General features: G+C 37.0%; 1 protein-coding gene and 2 long non-coding RNA genes across 3 annotated transcripts; all 3 read left to right on the top strand.

The window, feature by feature from the left end:
- The first annotated feature begins 266 nt into the window (after window positions 1–266).
- LOC133877117 (uncharacterized) lies at window positions 267–2,344 on the top strand. Its single transcript, XR_009901655.1, has 3 exons — window positions 267–1,259; window positions 1,586–1,616; window positions 2,191–2,344. It is a non-coding gene; the product is annotated as an uncharacterized LOC133877117 (long non-coding RNA).
- Window positions 2,345–5,756: 3,412 nt separating this feature from the next.
- Window positions 5,757–7,832, top strand: LOC133877141 (uncharacterized). Its single transcript, XR_009901664.1, has 3 exons — window positions 5,757–6,747; window positions 7,074–7,104; window positions 7,679–7,832. It is a non-coding gene; the product is annotated as an uncharacterized LOC133877141 (long non-coding RNA).
- Window positions 7,833–8,351: 519 nt separating this feature from the next.
- Window positions 8,352–22,483, top strand: LOC133876811 (uncharacterized). Its single transcript, XM_062315057.1, has 3 exons — window positions 8,352–8,687; window positions 20,835–21,787; window positions 21,853–22,483. The coding sequence occupies exons 1-3, from the start codon at window positions 8,352–8,354 to the stop codon at window positions 22,481–22,483; spliced, it is 1,920 nt and encodes a 639-aa protein (XP_062171041.1).
- Window positions 22,484–22,729: the final 246 nt, after the last annotated feature.

Below are 22,729 nucleotides of genomic sequence, written 5' to 3' on the forward strand. Positions count from 1 at the left end.
GTTTAAATATTATTGAGATAATAATATTACCTATGAAACGAACTAGACTCAAAACGAGTTTAAAATTACACTCTAGTGAATTATTATTAATAAAGACCTAGTGTAAAAATACCTAAATCTGCAATAATATCTGCAGGTGATTCGATGCATTTTCTGATAAAATGCTTACCGACACTCTCTTCCACCGACAGTGTTTATATTTATTTATTCATAAATTGATTATTTTTAATCAGCCGTCCACCTGCTATAATCCATTGCCGACATTCTTGCCGACACTTATTCTTTTAAAACTGTCTGTTTCCCTTCAGAAAATACTCGCACCTCCCATGAACTAAGCTTCTTCCTTCTGATCTTCTTAATTTCCTCCCCCACTGTCTCTTATTCTTTGCTGTCCCGATGCATATGAGGAATTGAGATTGAGAGTAGGAGAGTGAGTTGAGAGAAAGAGATGAGATGAGATGAGATGAGATGAGAAATAGAAGCAAGCAAGAGATTAAGAGTAAGTAGAGAATTGAGAGAGAAGCAGAATTTGAGAGAGAAAGAAGGAGTGAAATGAAGAGAGAAACAGAGGCAGAGAGGGAGATCCGGCCGATCCTTCAGTAGAGTCCCGGCCGATTGTAGCAGACCGAGAGAGAGAAGATGAGAGACCCGAAGCCGTGAACCCCAAGCAAACCCGAAGATCCGGCGTGAGCCCAGCCAAAACCCACAACTCAGCACCGATGGCTGGCGGACGGCGTCACCCAGCAGAGCCCATCCCATCCCGGCGTGACCCAGGACCCGATCGTGGAGCCGTGAACCACGACCCGTCCAACCCAGCCGTGAAACCATGAACCCAACGAACCCGTGCGTGATCCAGCCATGATCCATGACCCAGCCGTGAAGACCACCGACCCAGAAGCCCATTCCAGCTGCGATTCAGACCAGACCCGTGAACCTCGGCCCAACCCAGACGATCCAGCTGAACCCGTGAACCCCGGCCCAACCCGTGACCCGTGAGCCCAGTCCAGCAAGCAGTAGCTGAGCCCAGTCCAGCCCATCCCAGCAAGCAAGCCCAACCCAGTCGGCCCACGAACCAATTTCAGCCCAGACCCGCTGAGCCTGACCCAGCAGTGATCCAACCATGACCTGAACCCGGAGACCCGACCCGCCGGTGACCCGTCTCCGGCAGAGTCTTCCGGCGACTTTTCCGGTAACCTTTCCGGCGACTTCCCGTGACCAAACTCACCGTTTTCACTAGATTTTCTAGTAAAATCCTTAATGTGAGTTTCTGGGTTTTTAATTAACTTAATGGTATATACTTACATGAAATCAATTAATAAGTATTTTAGATTATAACTTTGATAAATATAGAATTGAATATTTTGATAAATAACTTATTAATGTATATTATATTTATTGAGTGTTTAAATCATATGTAGAATAATATGGAAAATGAATAATCGGTGCTATTAAAAATATTAGAGGATGGTTTAAGTGTTAAAACTAAGAATAATAATAACATTAGGCAAAGAGGTTTTATAAATAGAATTAGGATTTGTGCTAAATGATGTTAACACTTTGTGTGGATATACCTATAATTTTTCAGATGATGACTTGAGAGACTGCATGAATTGGCTGTAAGTATTTCTATACTTACTGAGAACGAAGCTGGTGGTTTTTCCATAATATTGTGTTTATTGTTTTATTTAATTTGTTCATTGCATGTGGCCGATCATGCATAGCATGTTGTGTCTAAAATAATAAAATACGGCTGATAAGATAGCCAGTGCATCAGTTGACTTGGGGGGTTAAAAAACCAAAGCTGATGTAGTAGCAAGGGGAAGAAAGGCTCATCAGTGAACCCTAAAAAGTGCGAGTCCGAAGTCTTAATATATAACTAATGCTGGGACCGGTAGGATTCCAGTAAAAACAGGTAAGACTTTAAGTGGGAGGCAACGGACGTGAACGGGTTCTGATAACCTAGAACGAGAGGTCTGAAGAAAGATGATCATAAAATACAAACTAAATGGTTACTACGATGCATATTCATACAACTCATACATTTGCATTATACGCATGGTTATAAAGCCATAACTGCATGTTAAGAGAATTTATTAAGTAAATCAGTATTCACCGTATTATTGGAAACAGTGGACTCACTTTGGTTGTTTTGTGTTTTTGTTCCTATATACATATATTCCGTTAATGCAGGTTAATAGACAAAGACCAGAACTCAAGAGGTTTTATAGCTAAGGACGCATAGTTTATATTTTGTTTGTAGTCTTCTGTGTTTATAGCATTTTATATTGACAAAATTGCTAATGATTTATATGTATTCTTTTGTGTCATTATGGACACCTGTTTCCTTGTATTTGTTATAAAAATTTTCTAATGAATATCTAGAGGTATTTAATTTAAAAGCTCTAATGTGTTATTTAATCCAAGCATGTTGGTTAAAAATATATTCCGCTGCGAGAGTTTATCTCTGATGTAGTAACGTCACGTGGAAACCGGAGGTTTCTGCTTACGAATTTGCTGGCTCAAATTCGGGGCGTTACAGTATGGTATCAGAGCAGTTGTTCTGCGACCTAGTGAACATTCAGTGTCATACTGTAACTTGGGTAAGTTACAGTATGGTGTCAGAGCAGTTTGCTCTGAGGACCTTAAGACTTGACCCTAGATGTCTAAGAATAACACAAGAGCTATAGGTGTAAACCATTTTTATAAAATACTTTGTGTGATGTATTTTAGTGCAGAAACCTTCCACCTTGATGAAATAATTTATGGATATTAAGTTAGTAAATTTATAAAGCACTCTATAGATATTTCATGTGCTTAGAGATACAACTTTCCCATAACCATAATAAGGATAACCTAAGGATCAGAGATAAATTTTGAGGCTTTGAGGTCTATCCAATTAACCCTAGAATGTAAGGAAAGATATGTTATGATTAATGCATCTATTATTCCAAATCTGGTATCTTTTGAAGATAGGTGTATAAAGCGTAAATTACTGATTTATATATATTTGAGGAAATTAGTTGATCAAATGATTTGATGAGTTTTGGAGAGGTTACTTTCCCTATGCATCTGATGAACTTTGGGGAAGTTTATATATCATTGAGGTTTTCTAGAGCTTAAGTTAAATAAAATCTTGATTATATGATTTATTGATTCTCTTAGAAATCCTTACTTGATGGATAAGTTTATGATTAGCAAATTTAAGTATTGATTGACTGCATAACTAAATTGGAGTAATACTAAAGATTTAATCTAATGAAATTTGAGGATGATAGTAATTATGCAGAAATAGAAAGAAGAACATAGTACCATATAAAAATTACACCTTAGTAAAAGATCGAGTAGAAATAAATAGTTCAATAGATTACAGACATATTAGATGATATGAACGGTGCGTAAAAGAATAATTATTGTCTTAACAAGATGAACTGCTTTTGATTCAAAGAAAAATAGACTTGCAAAACAGGACCTTTTCTGCACCATTCCCGGAGAATACTGGTATGCTTATACCTACAGGTATTTCATAATACTGCAGTTAGTTATTTATTTTTGTAAATAAAAATTTCTAGATCGAATAGAATACCTGACTAAGTTTCTGGGCGGAAAACCCTGAGGTTTTGGACTACACGCAAGAGGTCCTGGTGTTGTTCTTGGAGACGATTGGTATTCTGCTCCAAGTCAGCATACCTCTTTTCCAAGTCTTTCGCATAGGAATTCACCACCTTCTTCAACCTTTTATTCTCCTGCTGAAGAACCCGATTCCTTCGCCTAAAGTCCACATACATTCGCTGCAAAGTCAAGATTTGAACTTTCAACGCTTGAATTTCGTTCCCTCGAACTTGCAGACGGCGAGCCATATTGGAAACCGAAGAAGCACCCTGAATACTGAATGCTAAAGAATCATTGATGGCTTGAGCATCGGTCCTATCAGCCAACAACTTTTCATCTCGAGGAGTCATGATGCCTTGAGCTATAGATGCAGCTACTGCATCACTCAGCATCACAGAGTCATTAGTCAGAAGAGGACCTCTCTGAGATAGGAACAATGGGCGCCAAATTTCTGGTACTACAGGCGCAGCATTCAGATCAAGATTATTTTGAGAGGATGAAGAAGCCATTTTTTTTGGAAAACTAAGAAAATGATGATACTCCTCAAAGGACCTGATGGAGAAAAGAAAGAAATGAAGCGGTTATTCGAAAGATCTGAAGGAAGAAAAGAGAACTTAATCAGTGAATGAGACGCAGTCTAATCAAACGTCATTCTGAGCGTAGCTGCCACTACCACTAGCAGACAGCTCTCGAATCACGAGCTCTCTCATTTTTCAACTTTCACCCTTTTCACCTTCTCGAATTCCGAATTCACCCAATGGCTTTTCCGGATTTCTCGCCGCACTTTTCGCACCTTGCAGAGCTGGAAGAGCATCTCGAGATAGAGCTGGATGAGCATTCCGAGAAAAGGAGAGAGCGTTTCACGACCCACTGTCGGCACCACTTGCACCGTTTCCTCTCAAATCTCTATAAATTCATTCGTCTTCCCTCTTGCAAAGCACACCTTTCAGCTCTCAACCCTTCACACTTTGAGAGCCAAATCTTCTTCTGGTCTAAACTTATCATCGCTCCTGAGATAGAAGATGTAGTACCACCACCTCAAACCTAAATCAAGAAAAATGCAGCATCACAACCAGATTCACAAACAACGAAGCAGGACTATCCTTGATCTTAACATCTAGAAGCAGGATTATCCTTGATCATGCTTCTGAGATGAAGTATCTTTCTCTTCCTTCGCATCACCATAAAATTTTCTAGCATCTACTCTCAATCCGGTGATGGCGATCTGTGACAGAAGAGAGAGAGCACCACGATATGAGTACCGCACTCATATCCTTTCCGGATTGCTTGCCTTGACTTCTTTGCTTTCTTCACCTTCCCCACCTTCCTCTCCTTCGAGGCTTCCATGTTCTCATTTGGCAAGCTTTCCACCAAGATTATCAGAAAACATCCTCATAAAAGGGATTTGTTGTACAAGAAATTTTCCTATAATGAGAAATGAATATTTTGCCTTCTTCAAGCTACACATTTGTTTGATCTATTATACTTCTTGTTATTATGAGCTTAAAATATTATATTTGATAACTATCACACGGTGCGGTATACTTGTTTATTTTTTTTTTTTGTGTCTAATAAATTAGATGCTTCACATAAAAAAATCTGTATCACTAGACTTAAGATTTTAGAATCTAAATCTTTCCTACTTAGTGTAAACTTTATGCGAAGCATAGTTTACGAATTTCGGGGACGAAATTCCATTAAGGGGGGAAGAATGTAGCGCCCCAGATTTTTAGTAATGCAATTAATGTCTTAAACTAGAATTTAAGATTAAATGAATAGACTGACGGAATTATTCAGTAGACTAATTGGCATAATAATATTAATAAATAATATTAATGTGTAATATGTACAATATATATTTGGTTTATAAATTTATTATGTTTAAATATTATTGAGATAATAATATTACCTATGAAACGAACTAGACTCAAAACGAGTTTAAAATTACACTCTAGTGAATTATTATTAATAAAGACCTAGTGTAAAAATACCTAAATCTGCAATAATATCTGCAGGTGATTCGATGCATTTTCTGATAAAATGCTTACCGACACTCTCTTCCACCGACAGTGTTTATATTTATTTATTCATAAATTGATTATTTTTAATCAGCCGTCCACCTGCTATAATCCATTGCCGACATTCTTGCCGACACTTATTCTTTTAAAACTGTCTGTTTCCCTTCAGAAAATACTCGCACCTCCCATGAACTAAGCTTCTTCCTTCTGATCTTCTTAATTTCCTCCCCCACTGTCTCTTATTCTTTGCTGTCCCGATGCATATGAGGAATTGAGATTGAGAGTAGGAGAGTGAGTTGAGAGAAAGAGATGAGATGAGATGAGATGAGATGAGAAATAGAAGCAAGCAAGAGATTAAGAGTAAGTAGAGAATTGAGAGAGAAGCAGAATTTGAGAGAGAAAGAAGGAGTGAAATGAAGAGAGAAACAGAGGCAGAGAGGGAGATCCGGCCGATCCTTCAGTAGAGTCCCGGCCGATTGTAGCAGACCGAGAGAGAGAAGATGAGAGACCCGAAGCCGTGAACCCCAAGCAAACCCGAAGATCCGGCGTGAGCCCAGCCAAAACCCACAACTCAGCACCGATGGCTGGCGGACGGCGTCACCCAGCAGAGCCCATCCCATCCCGGCGTGACCCAGGACCCGATCGTGGAGCCGTGAACCACGACCCGTCCAACCCAGCCGTGAAACCATGAACCCAACGAACCCGTGCGTGATCCAGCCATGATCCATGACCCAGCCGTGAAGACCACCGACCCAGAAGCCCATTCCAGCTGCGATTCAGACCAGACCCGTGAACCTCGGCCCAACCCAGACGATCCAGCTGAACCCGTGAACCCCGGCCCAACCCGTGACCCGTGAGCCCAGTCCAGCAAGCAGTAGCTGAGCCCAGTCCAGCCCATCCCAGCAAGCAAGCCCAACCCAGTCGGCCCACGAACCAATTTCAGCCCAGACCCGCTGAGCCTGACCCAGCAGTGATCCAACCATGACCTGAACCCGGAGACCCGACCCGCCGGTGACCCGTCTCCGGCAGAGTCTTCCGGCGACTTTTCCGGTAACCTTTCCGGCGACTTCCCGTGACCAAACTCACCGTTTTCACTAGATTTTCTAGTAAAATCCTTAATGTGAGTTTCTGGGTTTTTAATTAACTTAATGGTATATACTTACATGAAATCAATTAATAAGTATTTTAGATTATAACTTTGATAAATATAGAATTGAATATTTTGATAAATAACTTATTAATGTATATTATATTTATTGAGTGTTTAAATCATATGTAGAATAATATGGAAAATGAATAATCGGTGCTATTAAAAATATTAGAGGATGGTTTAAGTGTTAAAACTAAGAATAATAATAACATTAGGCAAAGAGGTTTTATAAATAGAATTAGGATTTGTGCTAAATGATGTTAACACTTTGTGTGGATATACCTATAATTTTTCAGATGATGACTTGAGAGACTGCATGAATTGGCTGTAAGTATTTCTATACTTACTGAGAACGAAGCTGGTGGTTTTTCCATAATATTGTGTTTATTGTTTTATTTAATTTGTTCATTGCATGTGGCCGATCATGCATAGCATGTTGTGTCTAAAATAATAAAATACGGCTGATAAGATAGCCAGTGCATCAGTTGACTTGGGGGGTTAAAAAACCAAAGCTGATGTAGTAGCAAGGGGAAGAAAGGCTCATCAGTGAACCCTAAAAAGTGCGAGTCCGAAGTCTTAATATATAACTAATGCTGGGACCGGTAGGATTCCAGTAAAAACAGGTAAGACTTTAAGTGGGAGGCAACGGACGTGAACGGGTTCTGATAACCTAGAACGAGAGGTCTGAAGAAAGATGATCATAAAATACAAACTAAATGGTTACTACGATGCATATTCATACAACTCATACATTTGCATTATACGCATGGTTATAAAGCCATAACTGCATGTTAAGAGAATTTATTAAGTAAATCAGTATTCACCGTATTATTGGAAACAGTGGACTCACTTTGGTTGTTTTGTGTTTTTGTTCCTATATACATATATTCCGTTAATGCAGGTTAATAGACAAAGACCAGAACTCAAGAGGTTTTATAGCTAAGGACGCATAGTTTATATTTTGTTTGTAGTCTTCTGTGTTTATAGCATTTTATATTGACAAAATTGCTAATGATTTATATGTATTCTTTTGTGTCATTATGGACACCTGTTTCCTTGTATTTGTTATAAAAATTTTCTAATGAATATCTAGAGGTATTTAATTTAAAAGCTCTAATGTGTTATTTAATCCAAGCATGTTGGTTAAAAATATATTCCGCTGCGAGAGTTTATCTCTGATGTAGTAACGTCACGTGGAAACCGGAGGTTTCTGCTTACGAATTTGCTGGCTCAAATTCGGGGCGTTACAGCTTTTGTGGGATGAAGAAGGTAAAAATAGTGTTCCCATTGGCTGGCTTCATTCTTCTTAGGACTGCTAGCCAAGATTGTCATGCAAAATATCTGGCCCATTGCCCGTCATAGTGTTGTTTCACTGAACAGAGCTCCATTGATCAATGCTATCATCAATCAAGTACCCTTCTGCATGTGTAAGCATATCATCATGACTATGATTGAGCTACAGGAGGATTCTCAGGTATCGTTGCCCTATGGAGGTCTTGTCATTAAAATACTCAAGTCTAAATTGCCTTCGATACTTGTCAATGAGCCAAAAGATATGCTAGAGATCTTTTGGGATGAAGACTATCTTGAAGTCTAACGCACAGCTCTATAGATTTTTGGATCCTGATGAGCTAATTCCCCCAACTGCTTCAGAGCCTTCGATTGCATCCTCTTCCCATTCTGGGCCTTCTAGTAATCTAGTCATGAGTATGCTCACTCGGATTATAGATCACCTGCAATCCATGGATGATCATTTTCAGGCATTAAATTCTCAAGTGATAGAAGGATTTCAAACCACGGATAACCGGTTTCAAGTGTTAGAAGCTAATGTGGCGCAGATCCAGATTAATGTACGGAACACTCCGTTGTCTTATGCCAAAGGATCAGCCGGTTTTGGTGCCTTGGACATTGTTTTCTTCTTTGTCCATTTTACTAGCTAAACTGTTATGTTTGTCTGGGTTAATAGAACTTTGATACATTCCAAATTTCTTTTGGATGTTTGCTTGTGGGTTTATTACTTTGTTTTACCATTTGTTCTTTTGAAACGAAAAGAGGGAGTACATTTTATTTTGGGACCGGTTATGTCTTTTTGCACCAGTTATTTGATGTTGTACCAGAATGGCCAAAGGGTGAGTTTGTTGGTTTTATTAGCTAAATTCTGGTAGACAAAAACACTTCCTTTTCTGGACACTAACTTTTCAGGGACACCATAATTCAGAGTCTATTTCAGATATTATTGCAAAATATTTATTCCAACATGGAAAGAATTGTACAAGGCAAGATCTGCAATATACTGCTCAAGAAAGGAAAGATTCTGAGACAAGGAAGATTTTGGCAACTTTACAGATGTCAAAGGCAGTTTTCCCTTGTGACCATCCGGACGGCCCAAAGGAAGCGTCCGGACGCTAGCCAATGTTTTCATCCTGTCTGAACAGCGTATCAAACGCAAACCACAGGGACTTGATGTTCGTACAGCCATCCGAACGCCCATCAGATGCTACCCACAGAGTGCACATGTTCGCACAAGTGTTAGGACGCAAATGTGGTAGCTACGAACAGTGGAGGTGTTCTACACAACCATCTGGATGCTAGGGCAAGCTGTCCGGACGCGCTTCAGCAACTTATGAAGAATTGCTGCTTATCGTCTGGACGCCCAATGTCCTGTCCAGACATTGCTTATGAAAATTCAAGTTTGAGTAGAATTTGGATTTTTGTAGCCTATTTAAAGAGGCTCATAGGCTGTGTATTTGAAAAGAATTCAGTATTGAATTCCTGTGTGCTAAGAGAGGGTGTTTAGACAGAAACTGATAGATGTGCTAGCTCTCTTAGAGTTTTTATTGTGTGATTTGATCAACTTATTGAAGTCTAACTTACAGATGAGTTCTAAGTTAAAAGATTCCATTGAAGAACTCTTCAAACAGGACGCCTGGTTGAGAGCCGTTCACGTATAGGTACGTGTTAGAGTTAATGTACGACTACTGCGTCAAAAGTATGTTAGTACAACTGCTTTGTAACTACCATTTTCTTATGAATAGTGGATTGCTTGGGTTTGGCTACTCCGAAGTAGTTTTTCTCTTTGGTACAAAAAGTTTCACTTCATGACCAATATATCTGTGTTCTTTACTTTTCTTATTTTATATTTTGGTTTATTGGTTGATCACATGCACACACAAAGGAGTCTTTATTTTTCAATATCCAATAAACATAATAGTATGTTAATCAATCAAAAAGATACTACTCTCCTTATCAAAGACATTAATGACAAAGGAAAAAAAAAAAAAAAATCAGCATAGAGTCTTGCAATAAGCAATTCAAACAAGTAAAATCTATCTCCCATGTACATCACATGAGTGGGTGATGCAAAGAAACAAAAGACCTCTGTAAGAGCTAGACAATACCACATCTAGAAACTCTCTTCTAATCCCAACCATGATCATGAGCAAAGCATAAAGTGCAACATGAATGAAATGCAACACCATGAACAGTAGAACACATGATATGCAGAATTGAATATTTTGAAGAAAAAAATGAGATCCTCCCACTTAATGTATGATCAAATATCTAGATTGTACACAAGAAAATTTTATTAATAGCTCGTGTTAAATGATGAATTCCCAACATAATTAATGCTCAAAGTGTGCAAAGTAGGAATGAGAGTCAAAAGATGAATGGATCAAAATTTACTTTAACAAAAACAAAGCAATATGTTCTACTGTAACGACCCATTTTTTTTTTTTTTTTAATACAAATCATTTGCATAATCATTAATCTCTCCAAATACAAATGGATCCTCACAGTGGCACGATGGTGTATCGTAAAGCCAACGTATGGTATATATCCCATAATATGCACCTGGTAAATCAGAGTAACGTCTATCTAACAATGCAGCGGAAACATAAACCAACCCGAATAGCGGAAATCATAACATACACTTCTATCACATATAATTACAACAAGAGCCATTTAACATCTATTTGTTTAAGTCCTATCAATGTAACAATTATACAACAAGAATGTCTTACAAAGAATAAGTGACACAAGTGTCACAAGCCACATACACAACCTCTAAGACAGTGGACAACCCGCAGTCCACCAATTACACCCGTCGCGGCGAGATTCAATCATAACATTCCAAGTACACTACTACAAGACCATCAACTACAACTGGAGTACCTGTAGCCAGATGAACATCATCTATACGGTTGTGGGGGTTTGTCACATCCATATAGGTGAAAGAATGAGTTCACCATCTCAGTACATAATACTGATACCTCATTGATATTAAACTGACTAAGTTTTCGCAAAGAACCAACTTTTCATTTTTAGTCTTGTGAGCACTATATCAGCTACCAATGTTATAAACTTTTATTTGAAAAACCCCCATAGCTGATGCAGCAAACACCGACTACTAGAAAACATTTAAAACATACTATGTAGTTGAGATTATACATAGAAGTTCCGTTTGTAGAAACAACTACGTGGGACCTCACCTACGATAATGCTTTGTGGTTTGTTTGCTTAGGTTTACATACACACGAGGATATCCACATGTACTTAACCCTTAGGCTTAAATAATGGCATTTAGTCTGCTGTATCGAAACACAGGCATCCCATGCATAAGAAATACCTACCTCCCAATACATTGAGGCTTAATGCATTTTGGAAATAATAAAATAAGACATTTAGCTTAGCTATACAAAGACATTTGTATTTCAGTTACTGGTAACACTACGCTTGAATACATTGAGACTCATTGCCTTTGAGCGTCAGTGTGATCATGCGAGCACTAGAGTGAGACTTCAATATGCAAGCACGTCTTTGCTGAAAAACAAATAACAACTGCCTACTATACCAAGACATAACATTCCAATCTTTGAATAATGTGAACATTTAGGCACATCCAAACTCAATGCTTCTTAAATCATGCAAATAGAAATATACATATCATAAAAACAATGCACACAAACACACCATGATATATGTAAGCATATGCCGATTGAACAGAGACACGTATCTCAATAGAACAGGGACCGTATCCCAAGGTAACATAAAGTCCGTAACTCAAAGAGAACAGGGACCATATCCTATATTAACATCGAGTCCGTAACTCCAGAGAACTACAGGGACCGTATCCCAAGGTTTGCGCCGTTAATCATGCAATGCATCATGTCCCAATTTTATAACTCACTGAAAATCCAAATCATATACAATCCAACCATAGTCTACAAAATTCCCAACCACAGCACACAATCACACAATCACACAATCACACAATTCATTCCATGCTCCATGTACAATATACAATTCTCCAAAATATTATTGATAAGTTTAACATACTCGAAAGTACTCAAATTATCCAAAACAGTTATATTCAACATACAATTGGTTCGGATTTATAAAACAACATATATATCTTGCAATTCATTAATATATGAAAATAATAGTTTCTCAGTGAGTAGAATACTCACCTTACCTGCAAACATTTATGATGTCAGACTAGCTATTGAATCCTATACGTTATGACGCAAACACTACCCGCGTGCTCACACGTCGCATAACCCACTTCTAAAACTAGCTAAGTATCCTAAACTATTATTATGTTGTCATTTAGGTTTTAAGTTTGTATTATATCTTGTTTATTAATACAATGATGTCTTTATTATTTTCATTAGCTTATCTATTATTGTTTTATTACATTATTATTGCTAACGTTTTTTATAGTTTGTCATTCATTTATTAAGTTAACAATATATATATATTTTAGTCATACACATGTATATGTATACATATATATACATATACACGTACAATACTTAAACTTAATCCATTAAGTCTTTCCAACTTAGAACCTTAGTGACTTATACCTTAAAGGTTATCTTAATGTCTTTAATTATATTAGACTAAAATCCATAATCTATTTATATAATCACTTTACCTATTCATGGGTTTATTCTTTCATTATGCTAACATATTTTGTTTGCTCATTTACTCAATGTTGTCTTTACTCATTTATTTATATTAGTCATTATCTTATTCATTTAACTTCCCACTAAATAATAACCAACTCAACTCCTTTTAGGGTGTAACGCCCCAAATTTGAGCCTGCAAATTTGTAAGCAGAAACCTCCGGTTTCCACGTGACATTACTACATCAGAGATAAATTCTCGCAGCGGAATATATTTATTTTCTTCTAAAGCCTTAGGAATTGATAGCATAACACATTTATAGCTGACTGAAATACCTCGATACGTTTATTAAAAGTTACTTAGGTTTATCTTTACATCCTATATGCACACTAGGTGCATCAAAATTAGTGCTACAGGCAGCACATAAGCATATAACATAAAACATGTCGAACATGACATTGTTATAAATATTTACATGCCATAAAACAAAACACATATAAGTGCAACTAGTAATTTCTAAGCTAGCACATGATAGTTCGTTGATGGTTTCAAAAACCATCGAAACTGGCATATGGGTCCATGCCTTCATTCTCTAGATCTGCATCAGTAACTATGCAAATATGACGTCATCATATTTACATAGACAAACAAGTGAGTCATCCATTTTCATATCTAAGTTACCATCAGATTAATAACAGTTCATAAATAATATAAATGCAAGAGTTGTTTGAATATGCATCGTAGTAACCATTTAGTTTGTGTTTTATGATCATCTTACTTCAGACCTCTCGTTCTTAGGTATCCAAACCTGTTTATGTCCTTTGCCTCACACTTAAAGTCTTACCTGTTTGCACTGGAATCCTACCGGTCCCAGCATTAGTTATATATTAGGACTTTGGACACCCCTGGGTCACTATGAACCCCCTGGATCCACTGACTAGCCTTCCTTCCACTTGCTATTACATCAGCTTGTTGATGGCTATCTCATCAGCCGTTATATTAATTGGACATAACATGCAATGCATGAACAACCACATGCAATAAACACACACCACACAGTCCTAATGAAACATAGAATCATTCCTCAGTAAGTACATCCATACTTACCCTCTTCCCCGTGAAGTCCTTAGACTTCTTTTTTGTATAAAAATCCATCCATACAATAATATACAAATCAATTATCTATCAAACAAATCATTGTTTATAGACCCTCATCTCTTTATATTTATTATTATCCATCACTTCATTATATTTGAGACGATCACTTACGATAATTGTAAAACCTTGGTTCATAATTTGATGACGAGGCTATATGACCAATACCACCAAATATGAACTTGAAGGATTAAAATATATCATAAGGACAATAAGAGTAAATACGATCAACTCTTGAAGGTCATAAGATCAGTCATGAGGACAGTGAAATTTAAATACGAAATATAAACACGATCAACTCATGAAAGTCATAAGATCAATCATGAGGATAATGAAATTTAAATACGAAATATAAATACGATCAACTCATGAAAGTCATAAGATCAGTCATGAGGACAATGAAATTTAAATACGAAATATAAATACGATTAACTCATGAAAGTCATAAGATCAGTCATGAGGACAATTAAATGTAAAAGCAGTTTATATTACCCTTTACTTTAATTCTTTTATCTCTTAAGCTTATTGGGTCTTTTAAACAATTCATAAAAAAAAAAAAAGTAATGAAATCAACTAGTAAGGAAGAAGTGTCAAGATTTACTTACCAATTTGATTTGGAGAGAAAAATAACTTCAAGAACACCAAAGTGGTTGTGTGGTAGAAGGAGAGAAAAAGGGAGAGAAAACCAAAGCACAAAGCTTTCAAGAAAGTTGTCTTGGATTGTGTGGAAAAACAAAGAGCCTTGCATGCTTATTTATAGGAGGAAGGTAGGGGTATTGAGGTGCAAAATGTAATAAAATAATTACCCTATTGGATAAGTTCTTGCAAATAAGTCCTTGCTTTATTATCTAATTGCATTTTGGGATTTTCGTCCAAATGAGGGCAGCTTACTCCGAGAATTTTTTCGATGGTCAAACTGACTCCGATTAATGTGAAATTTTGAGGGTAGATAGAGGACTTCAAGCCAAAAATTTTCCCTTTTTGGTTCATCTCATTTTGAGTTCGTTTTGACGTAGTTTTGGTCAAGTCAAAGTTTCTGTCTATAAAGCCAAAATATCTTTTATCCACTTTCAGCGTTCACACTTGCTTTATTGATTTTTCCTCCTTTTCATGATTACTTTTGAGATATTCCATTCTTTCATCATTACTTTTGTTTTTTATACATAAATGTTTCTAGAAGCATGGAGATATTTTTCTTGCCAGTTTTTCGTTTAATATCGACAGTTGGGTTATTTAGGCTTGGGTCAAAAAGTCAACTGGTGGACTTTTTTACAAACTTTTGCCATATGATAGATCTTTCTTTTGTAAGTACAACGGTCTTTGATTTATCTAAATCTGAGTTCGTTTGGCTGGTTTTCGATTCAATCAAAGTTTAAAGCTTAAATATAACTTTTGAGTTTTCAAGGGTTTTTAGGGTTTGATCTTTAAGTTTTCAAAACAACTTTAGATTTGCTTGTAAAAACATGTGGATATTGTTTCCTCAACAATATCAATGATTTCTTTAAGAGTTGAAATTACTGGACGTTACATAGGGCATAATCCAAAACTTCGTCACATCACCAAAACTCCTCCACCACATTAAGTCCATCAACACAACACCACACATCTCTCATTTCAACTTATATACAAGAGTTCTAAAATCAACCTTAATCAATGGCCAAGACATCAACAATCATCAAAAGCCTAAAACCAAACTCAAAGAATACCTATTCAGTACCTCCACACCAAACCCTTAAAATCCATCTCCTGTTCAGTTAACATCAACCCTAAAACATAAATAAACTTGATCCCTAACAAATAAACACAAACTAACATAATTATCTCATTTACAAGTACAAAACAAGATTTGGATTTCCATCAAAATACCCATCAAGATCACCCCCTCTAATTGGCTATCACAAGGACATCATTATAGAAATCTAACCACATATTTAACAATCCATCCTTAAATATCAAAACCAACTCCTACACTGAATCTAAACTCATCAAACATAATCCAAGGCTAAAAGAACTCAATCTCAACCATAAGCAATAACACTTTCCAAATAACGTAAATTCTCAGCATTAAAATACATATCCATCAATATCGATAATAATATCCTCAAACCCAAACCAATAATCTCATAACACAAACCCTAATTTTCGGACCCAAATAGAACTCCCACAAATCAACATGATTTCAATTTTCAAACCCAATGGGTATGATAAAATTATAAAGAAAAACTTCAAAACTTAACTTATAGCTTCCATTGACAAAATCCCTTAATAAATAACTCAAAAATCAATTACAAACTCTCCAAAACCGAAAACCCATTTGGTCACTAGGAGAACACCCATATCCAAGCACAATCACTACACCATTCGGCCAAACCTAGCAAAACAACCACCAAAATTACACCAAGCCATCAGCTACCGAAAATACGAAACCCAAAGAGAAACAATACTCAACCGGTAAAACTCATCCCAAAATAACCCATTCGGTTCAAGCAAAAAATCAAAGGAAAGATCTAAATAAAATCAAAGACAATGGGAAAAGCAATCTTACCATGGAATTTCGGCATTTTTCGATCTCTCAATCTCTACAAGAAATCTCTCTTGGGCTCCATCTCTCTAACGGTTCCGGTGTATACTAAAAGAGATGGAAGAAAGTAGATGGGGAAGGAGCTGCTGGAACCGAGAGGAAGGGGAGGAAGAATAAAAGAGAAGAAGAGAAGGGAAAGGGCATGTGTGTGATGTGGAGAGAAGAGGAAGAAACGAATAAGGGAAGGGGGCTGCTATCGTGAAATAGGGGAGAGAGGAAGGGAAAGAAAAGAAAGGAAAAAAGGAAAAGAAGAAAGGTGGGTTGCGTGGGTTGAGGGGAAAAGAAAGAAAATTGAAAAGAAAAGAAAAGGAAAAGGATAGGGTAAGGACACTTGGCGCGATGTGAGTGGCTGGAAGAAGATGGGGTAATCTTCTCTTAGCCATTTAGGTGATGACATGTGGTAGGGGAAGATTTCCTTTATTTTTAAAGTCTCCAACTTATATAAATTACAATAGGACCCCATTTTATTAAAACCTTATCATTTAACAATTAACATTTGGTCTCATATATATTTAAACCACACTTTTATTAATGTAATTAATTATTTATTCAACTAGGACCTATTATAATAATTATCACTCTATTTTTATTACTTTATCTTAAACATATTTATTTTGATAATACAATTATTATTTGTAACACCCCATATTTTGAGATATTGAATATAATATATTAAAATATGATTTAAGACCTAATAATAAGGCAAGGGAATAACTATGAATATTTATTTATTAAGAAGCGCTTATAGGTTCAATCTAATAAAAGTTTAAACGGATCTTAAACTTTGGAATAACGAATATAGGGTTAAACAAACTCCATTTTGGTCGATTCAAAAGCCAAAATTCTCTTCTTGAAGTCCTTTAGCTACCCTCCGAATTTCATAATTTTTGAATTCTGTTTAAGGTGCAAAAACACTCACAAAAAATACTACCCCTAAATTGGAAGAAAATTTAACAATAATAATTTGTGAGCCCATTTTATTATTATATAATACCAGCCCAACCCATGATTATCTTGAATCCGCACTTTTAATACCCAGCCCAACCCATATGTTGTAGAACCCATCTCCACAACATTATACTCAGCTTAGCTAATCATAAGATAAACAAATCAGTTGAGGATAGGATATATTTTTTCTCCCACTTGCAGTCCAAGACTTTTACGCCCCTCACTACCGTCGTCCTCCTGCATGCTGCCCACATTGGTCTCTCTACCTTTGATCAAGATCCAACTCAAATGGATCTCAACCATTCAAGAAGTCTATAAAAGGAAGGCAGTATAACGCCCGAGAATTTAGCAGTAATATTTATAATTATATAGGTATGTAATATATATATATATATACAGTGCAGTCCAGCAAACACGTAACAACACCTGTCGATGGGGTAAAACGAAAATTATCACAGCCATTGATGATTTTTAGCTAATCAGAAATTTCGCCTATTTTTGAGACACTGGACGGCTGGGCAAACTTAGTTAGTGAGAATAACTTGAGTTTAGTTAGAATCAAAATCCTCGTTCAATAGAGATAAGAGATATTAGATAATTTTTATCCTTTAAACCAGCATTGAACACATGTTGAGCCCCTGTCCATCGATCAAAACGGTACTTAATTAATCCACGCCCTCAGAGTCTTCTATAAAAGAAAGCCCAAGCATTGAACTTCCTTAAAAAAACCATCGTTTTCACCAAAACTCTACTGAGCCAGAAACAGAGTACCTTCTTGCTCTATGCTGTCTTGGTTTAGTGAAGACCAAAAACCCCTTCTTTTCTTCCCTTTCATTCTTCCGAGTTGCACCTCACTTGTTAGGAGTTATGATGGCAAAAACTTAGGAAGAAATTTTCTTAGATAACTTGCAAAATCAGTACTTAAAATACTACAGAACGGTGAAGGACAATTCTCATCTTTTGTTGTTGGAGTGACCGGGTGTGTAAGAAAAAGAAAGAAAATTTTAAGATAATAATTCTAAAAACTTCCGCCAGTAGCTTGGAGGAGGGAAAACAAAGGAGTAGAATGCCCTGTTTTTCTACAGCTTTGGTAAGCCATGGTTCTCCTATGATTGTGTCTTTCTTTGTTGATTAGATATATATATATATATATATAATGGATTAATTAAAGGTGTAAGTGATGCAGGTGTGTGTGTGTGTGACGTTGGTAGAGTGGGGGTAAAACCGATACGTGTATGTGTGTGATGCAAACGTGTGTGTGTGTGTGTTAAAGACAAGGGTTAAATGCTATATGCGTGAATGAAATGAGAACATGTGTCTGTGTGTGCTGTGACGTGAGAGAGTGTGTGTTGGACAGTGGATCTGTGAGTGTTATACATACACACATACATATATATATATATATGTGTGTGTGTGTGTGTGTGTGTGTGTGTGTGTGTGGTCGTGTTAGTTTGTAATAAAGTGAAAATATTTTCAAAACGCCGTTATGCTGCCCAACTATTTTTATTAGGCATTTGATATAATAATGCTGTTACCCTGCTCATTTGTTTATAAAACTTAATGCCTGAAATAAAAGTAAAATACTATAGTAAACTAAAGGATTAAAATGGAGATATCCGTAGTTTATATGTTGATCATTGCGTAAATATGACTATGCAGTTACCTTCCTGTGGAGTCTCTCTTTGGAAGCAAAAGCAGTAAGTATGTCTATACTTACTGAGGACGAAGCTGGTGGACTTTTTCCATAATATTGTGTTTATTGCTTTATTTATTTGGTTGCGCATGTGATTTTACATATTTTCTATTTTAATTAAACTGGTTAATAACAAAGCTGGTATGCAGCGGGGGGGTTGATGGCTGCCAGTGGAACCTTTGGCTTCCGTGACACTTAATAAATAAACGGGTTATGACCTTTGGCTCATAGTCTGCTGGAACCTTTGGATTCCAGTAACAAACAAATAATCTTTATGTGAGGGGAACCGTTGGCTTCCACAACACGCTAATCCGGACCGCTGGTTCCATCACGAGAGGAGTGCAAAAGATGATAATTAAACTTTGCATTTAAGTTTATCATATTACTGCTTCATAATTATGTTTATATTCAATCTATGTCTATGATTCGCAACCGTAGACTATATATTGCGTATACATATGATTATGAAATTTTATTTCATTATGTTGCATTTCATAAATAAATCAACATTCATATTATATTATGGGAAACAGTGGACTCACTTAGGTATTTTGTATTGTTGTTTTCTCTCTGTGTTATTTATTAATACAGGTTATGAAGAGGAAGAATATCAGGATTATCCAGACCCTTAGATGGATCCTGATATTAATAGCTGAGGCTAGACTGCCTCTTTTTGCGAACTATTACAACATAGTTCATTAACTTAGTTTCAGAGACAATATTTATATTTCTGCTGCTATGAGATAACTAAACTCTAGATATTTTGACCTGTATAATTATATGTGCCCTGTGCGGCCCAACTACTATCTTATGTATAATTATGATGACTTACTTTATATATATTTTGAGGTATTTCAGTTAGAGGCTCTGTTGTGTTATTTAAATCCAAGTCTGTTGGATAATTATAATTTCCGCTACCAATTTATAACTCTGATGTTATAGTAATGTCACGTGAAAATCAAAAAAATAAAAATAAAAAATTCACTTTCGCCTTTTTGTAAAAGGCGGGGCGTTACAGTTTGGTATCAGAGCAGTTTAATCTGAGGACCCTAGACTTGACCTTAGTATAAAAATAAAACACGAAAGAGCTATAGGAATACAAAAATATTTTTGGTTTGTATATATGTATATTCTAAGTAAAATATAGAATTCCAAATTAGAGTGAGAATAAAATTCCTAACATATTTCATTGGATGTATGCATTTATGCGCTTTAAATGTATTGTGTATAATGATTATTTACTTGGGTGATTTTAATTGTTATAATAATTGTATTTGTTTATTAGTATTGATGGATTCTTGTTAATGATTAGTTTTAGTTGATTTTTAAGTGTTATATAGTCTTTTTAAAGGAGATTGATTTTTAGTCTACGAAATGTGGGATAACTGTTCCTTTAAATACAAAATCATGCCTCCTAGATGCCTTCCTCTCTGTGACTTTAACTATGACCCGCGTCCCGAAGAAAATAATGAGGAAGAGCTACCACCTCCGCCTCCACCGCCACCATACAATGATGGAATACACCCGGCCTTAATACAATTTATAGCTGATGCCACTAGACACCTTACTGAAGCAATATCACGAATTCCATGACCTAATGAATGGGCTGAATCCATAAGCTGTTCGTTACGCGATTTTGCTAGCTATCATTTTCAAACTTTTGAAGGAACCGAAGGGCCGAACGCCGCAGAGGCATGGCTCACAGACATAGATGTGTTGTACAATACTCTTGGCTGTACAGATGGGCAGAAAGTCTAGTACCTCACATTGCAGCTGACAGGTGAAGCTGGGAGATGGTGGAATGCAAGGAAAGTGCTACTCGGGAACAAGACGGTGATCACTTGGGAGATGTTTAAAGTGGAATACAATCGGCGCTTTTTCCCTAGAGCTCAGAGGCAGCTTCGAGCAATAGAATTCCAGAACCTTGTTCAAGGTAATATGACTGTTGAACAATATTCTGCTAGATTTATGGAATTAGCCAGGTTTGCGGCCAACCTTATTCCTGATGAAGAATCGAAGGCGGAACGATTTGAAAATGGCCTCAATCCTCGCATCAAAGAGAGGGTAATCTGCTTGGAAATAAAGGATTACGCCAGACTGGTAGAAGTGGCTTCGCTTGCTGAAAGGGGAATTCACGAGTCTGCAGCAGCTTATGACTTGAAGAAGTGCTCAAAGCAACAAATGTCATATCCGGCTAAGAGGTCAGCCACAGGAAGCGGTTCCAGGCCATCCATGGGTAAGAGTCTTCCATCAGCAAATAAGAACCAAGGACCTCCTTGCAACAAGTGTGGGAAGTCACACACAGGAGATTGCTGGGTTGCGAACCCAAAATGTTTTACTTGTGGTAAGACTGGCCACTTCTCGAGAAACTGCCCTAAGAAAGAAACTCAACAACAAAATTCAACCCCAGCACGAGTATTTTCACTCACACCTGGTGGCGTAGAAGAAGAAGAAGACCAAGGCGAAGAAGAAAATACGGATGTGGTAACAGGTACCATTCCTTTATTCGATAGACTAGCAAGTACTCTTTTCGATTCCGGTGCAACGCATTTGTTCATATCATCTACATACGTTAAATTATGTAGCATGAATACTCAACCCTTGAATCAAAACATAACTGTATCAATACCTGCTGGAGAGGTAGTTACGTGTAGGAAATTCATTGAGGACTGTCCTATTGTTATAGGAGATAGAGTTCTACCGGCAAACTTAGCAGTATTTCAAATGTTAGGTTTTGATATATTTTGGGAATGGATTGGTTATCGAAATACTATGCTAACATTGATTGTAGAAAGAAAGAAGTTATTTTTTGCTCACCGAGTGAGGAAGAATTCAAATTTTGTGGATCTCGAGTACGAGCCACTCCACTTCTTCTTTCCTCGATTCAAGCAAGACGGAGCATTAGAAGTGGTGCGCAAGTATTTCTAGCTTATATTAAGGCTGAACCTGAAGGAGAGCGTAAGCTAGAAGATATACCTATAGCGCATGACTATCCGGACGTTTTCGCCGAGGTCACAACCGGATTGCCACCTGATCGAGAAATCGAGTTCACTATTGATCTGATGCCAGGGACTCAACCCATCCATAAAGCACTATACCGTATGGCGCCATCTGAATTGAAGGAGCTGAAAAAGCAACTTGAAGACTTGGTAGACCGGGGTTTTATTCGCCCTAGCGTCTCACCATGGGAGGCGCCAGTTTTGTTTGTAAGAAAGAAAGATGGATCTTTGTGGTTATGTATCGATTACCGCAAACTAAACCGAGTGACGATTAAAAACAAGTACCCGTTGCCGAGAATCGACGATCTCTTCGATCAACTAAAAGGAGCTACGGTCTTTTCTAAGATCAACCTTCGATCGGGTTATCATCAGCTCAAGGTGAAAGAAGCTGACATACCAAAAACGGCAATACGTACGCGTTAAGGTCATTACGAATTCCTGGTTATGCCATTTGGAGTGACCAATGCACTTTCTGTATTCATGGATCTAATGAATAGGGTATTTCATAAATACCTCGATCAGTTCGTAGTTGTGTTTATAGACGACATCTTGGTTTATTCTGCCACCCACGAGGATCACAAAGAGCACTTGAAGACGGTGCTGAGTATTCTAAGAGAGAAGAAGCTTTTCGCCAAGCTTAAGAAGTGAGACTTCTGGCTGGAGAAAGTC

The sequence above is a fragment of the Alnus glutinosa genome, chromosome 9 (genome assembly GCF_958979055.1).
Source record: "Alnus glutinosa chromosome 9, dhAlnGlut1.1, whole genome shotgun sequence".
Classification (NCBI taxonomy): domain Eukaryota; kingdom Viridiplantae; phylum Streptophyta; class Magnoliopsida; order Fagales; family Betulaceae; genus Alnus; species Alnus glutinosa.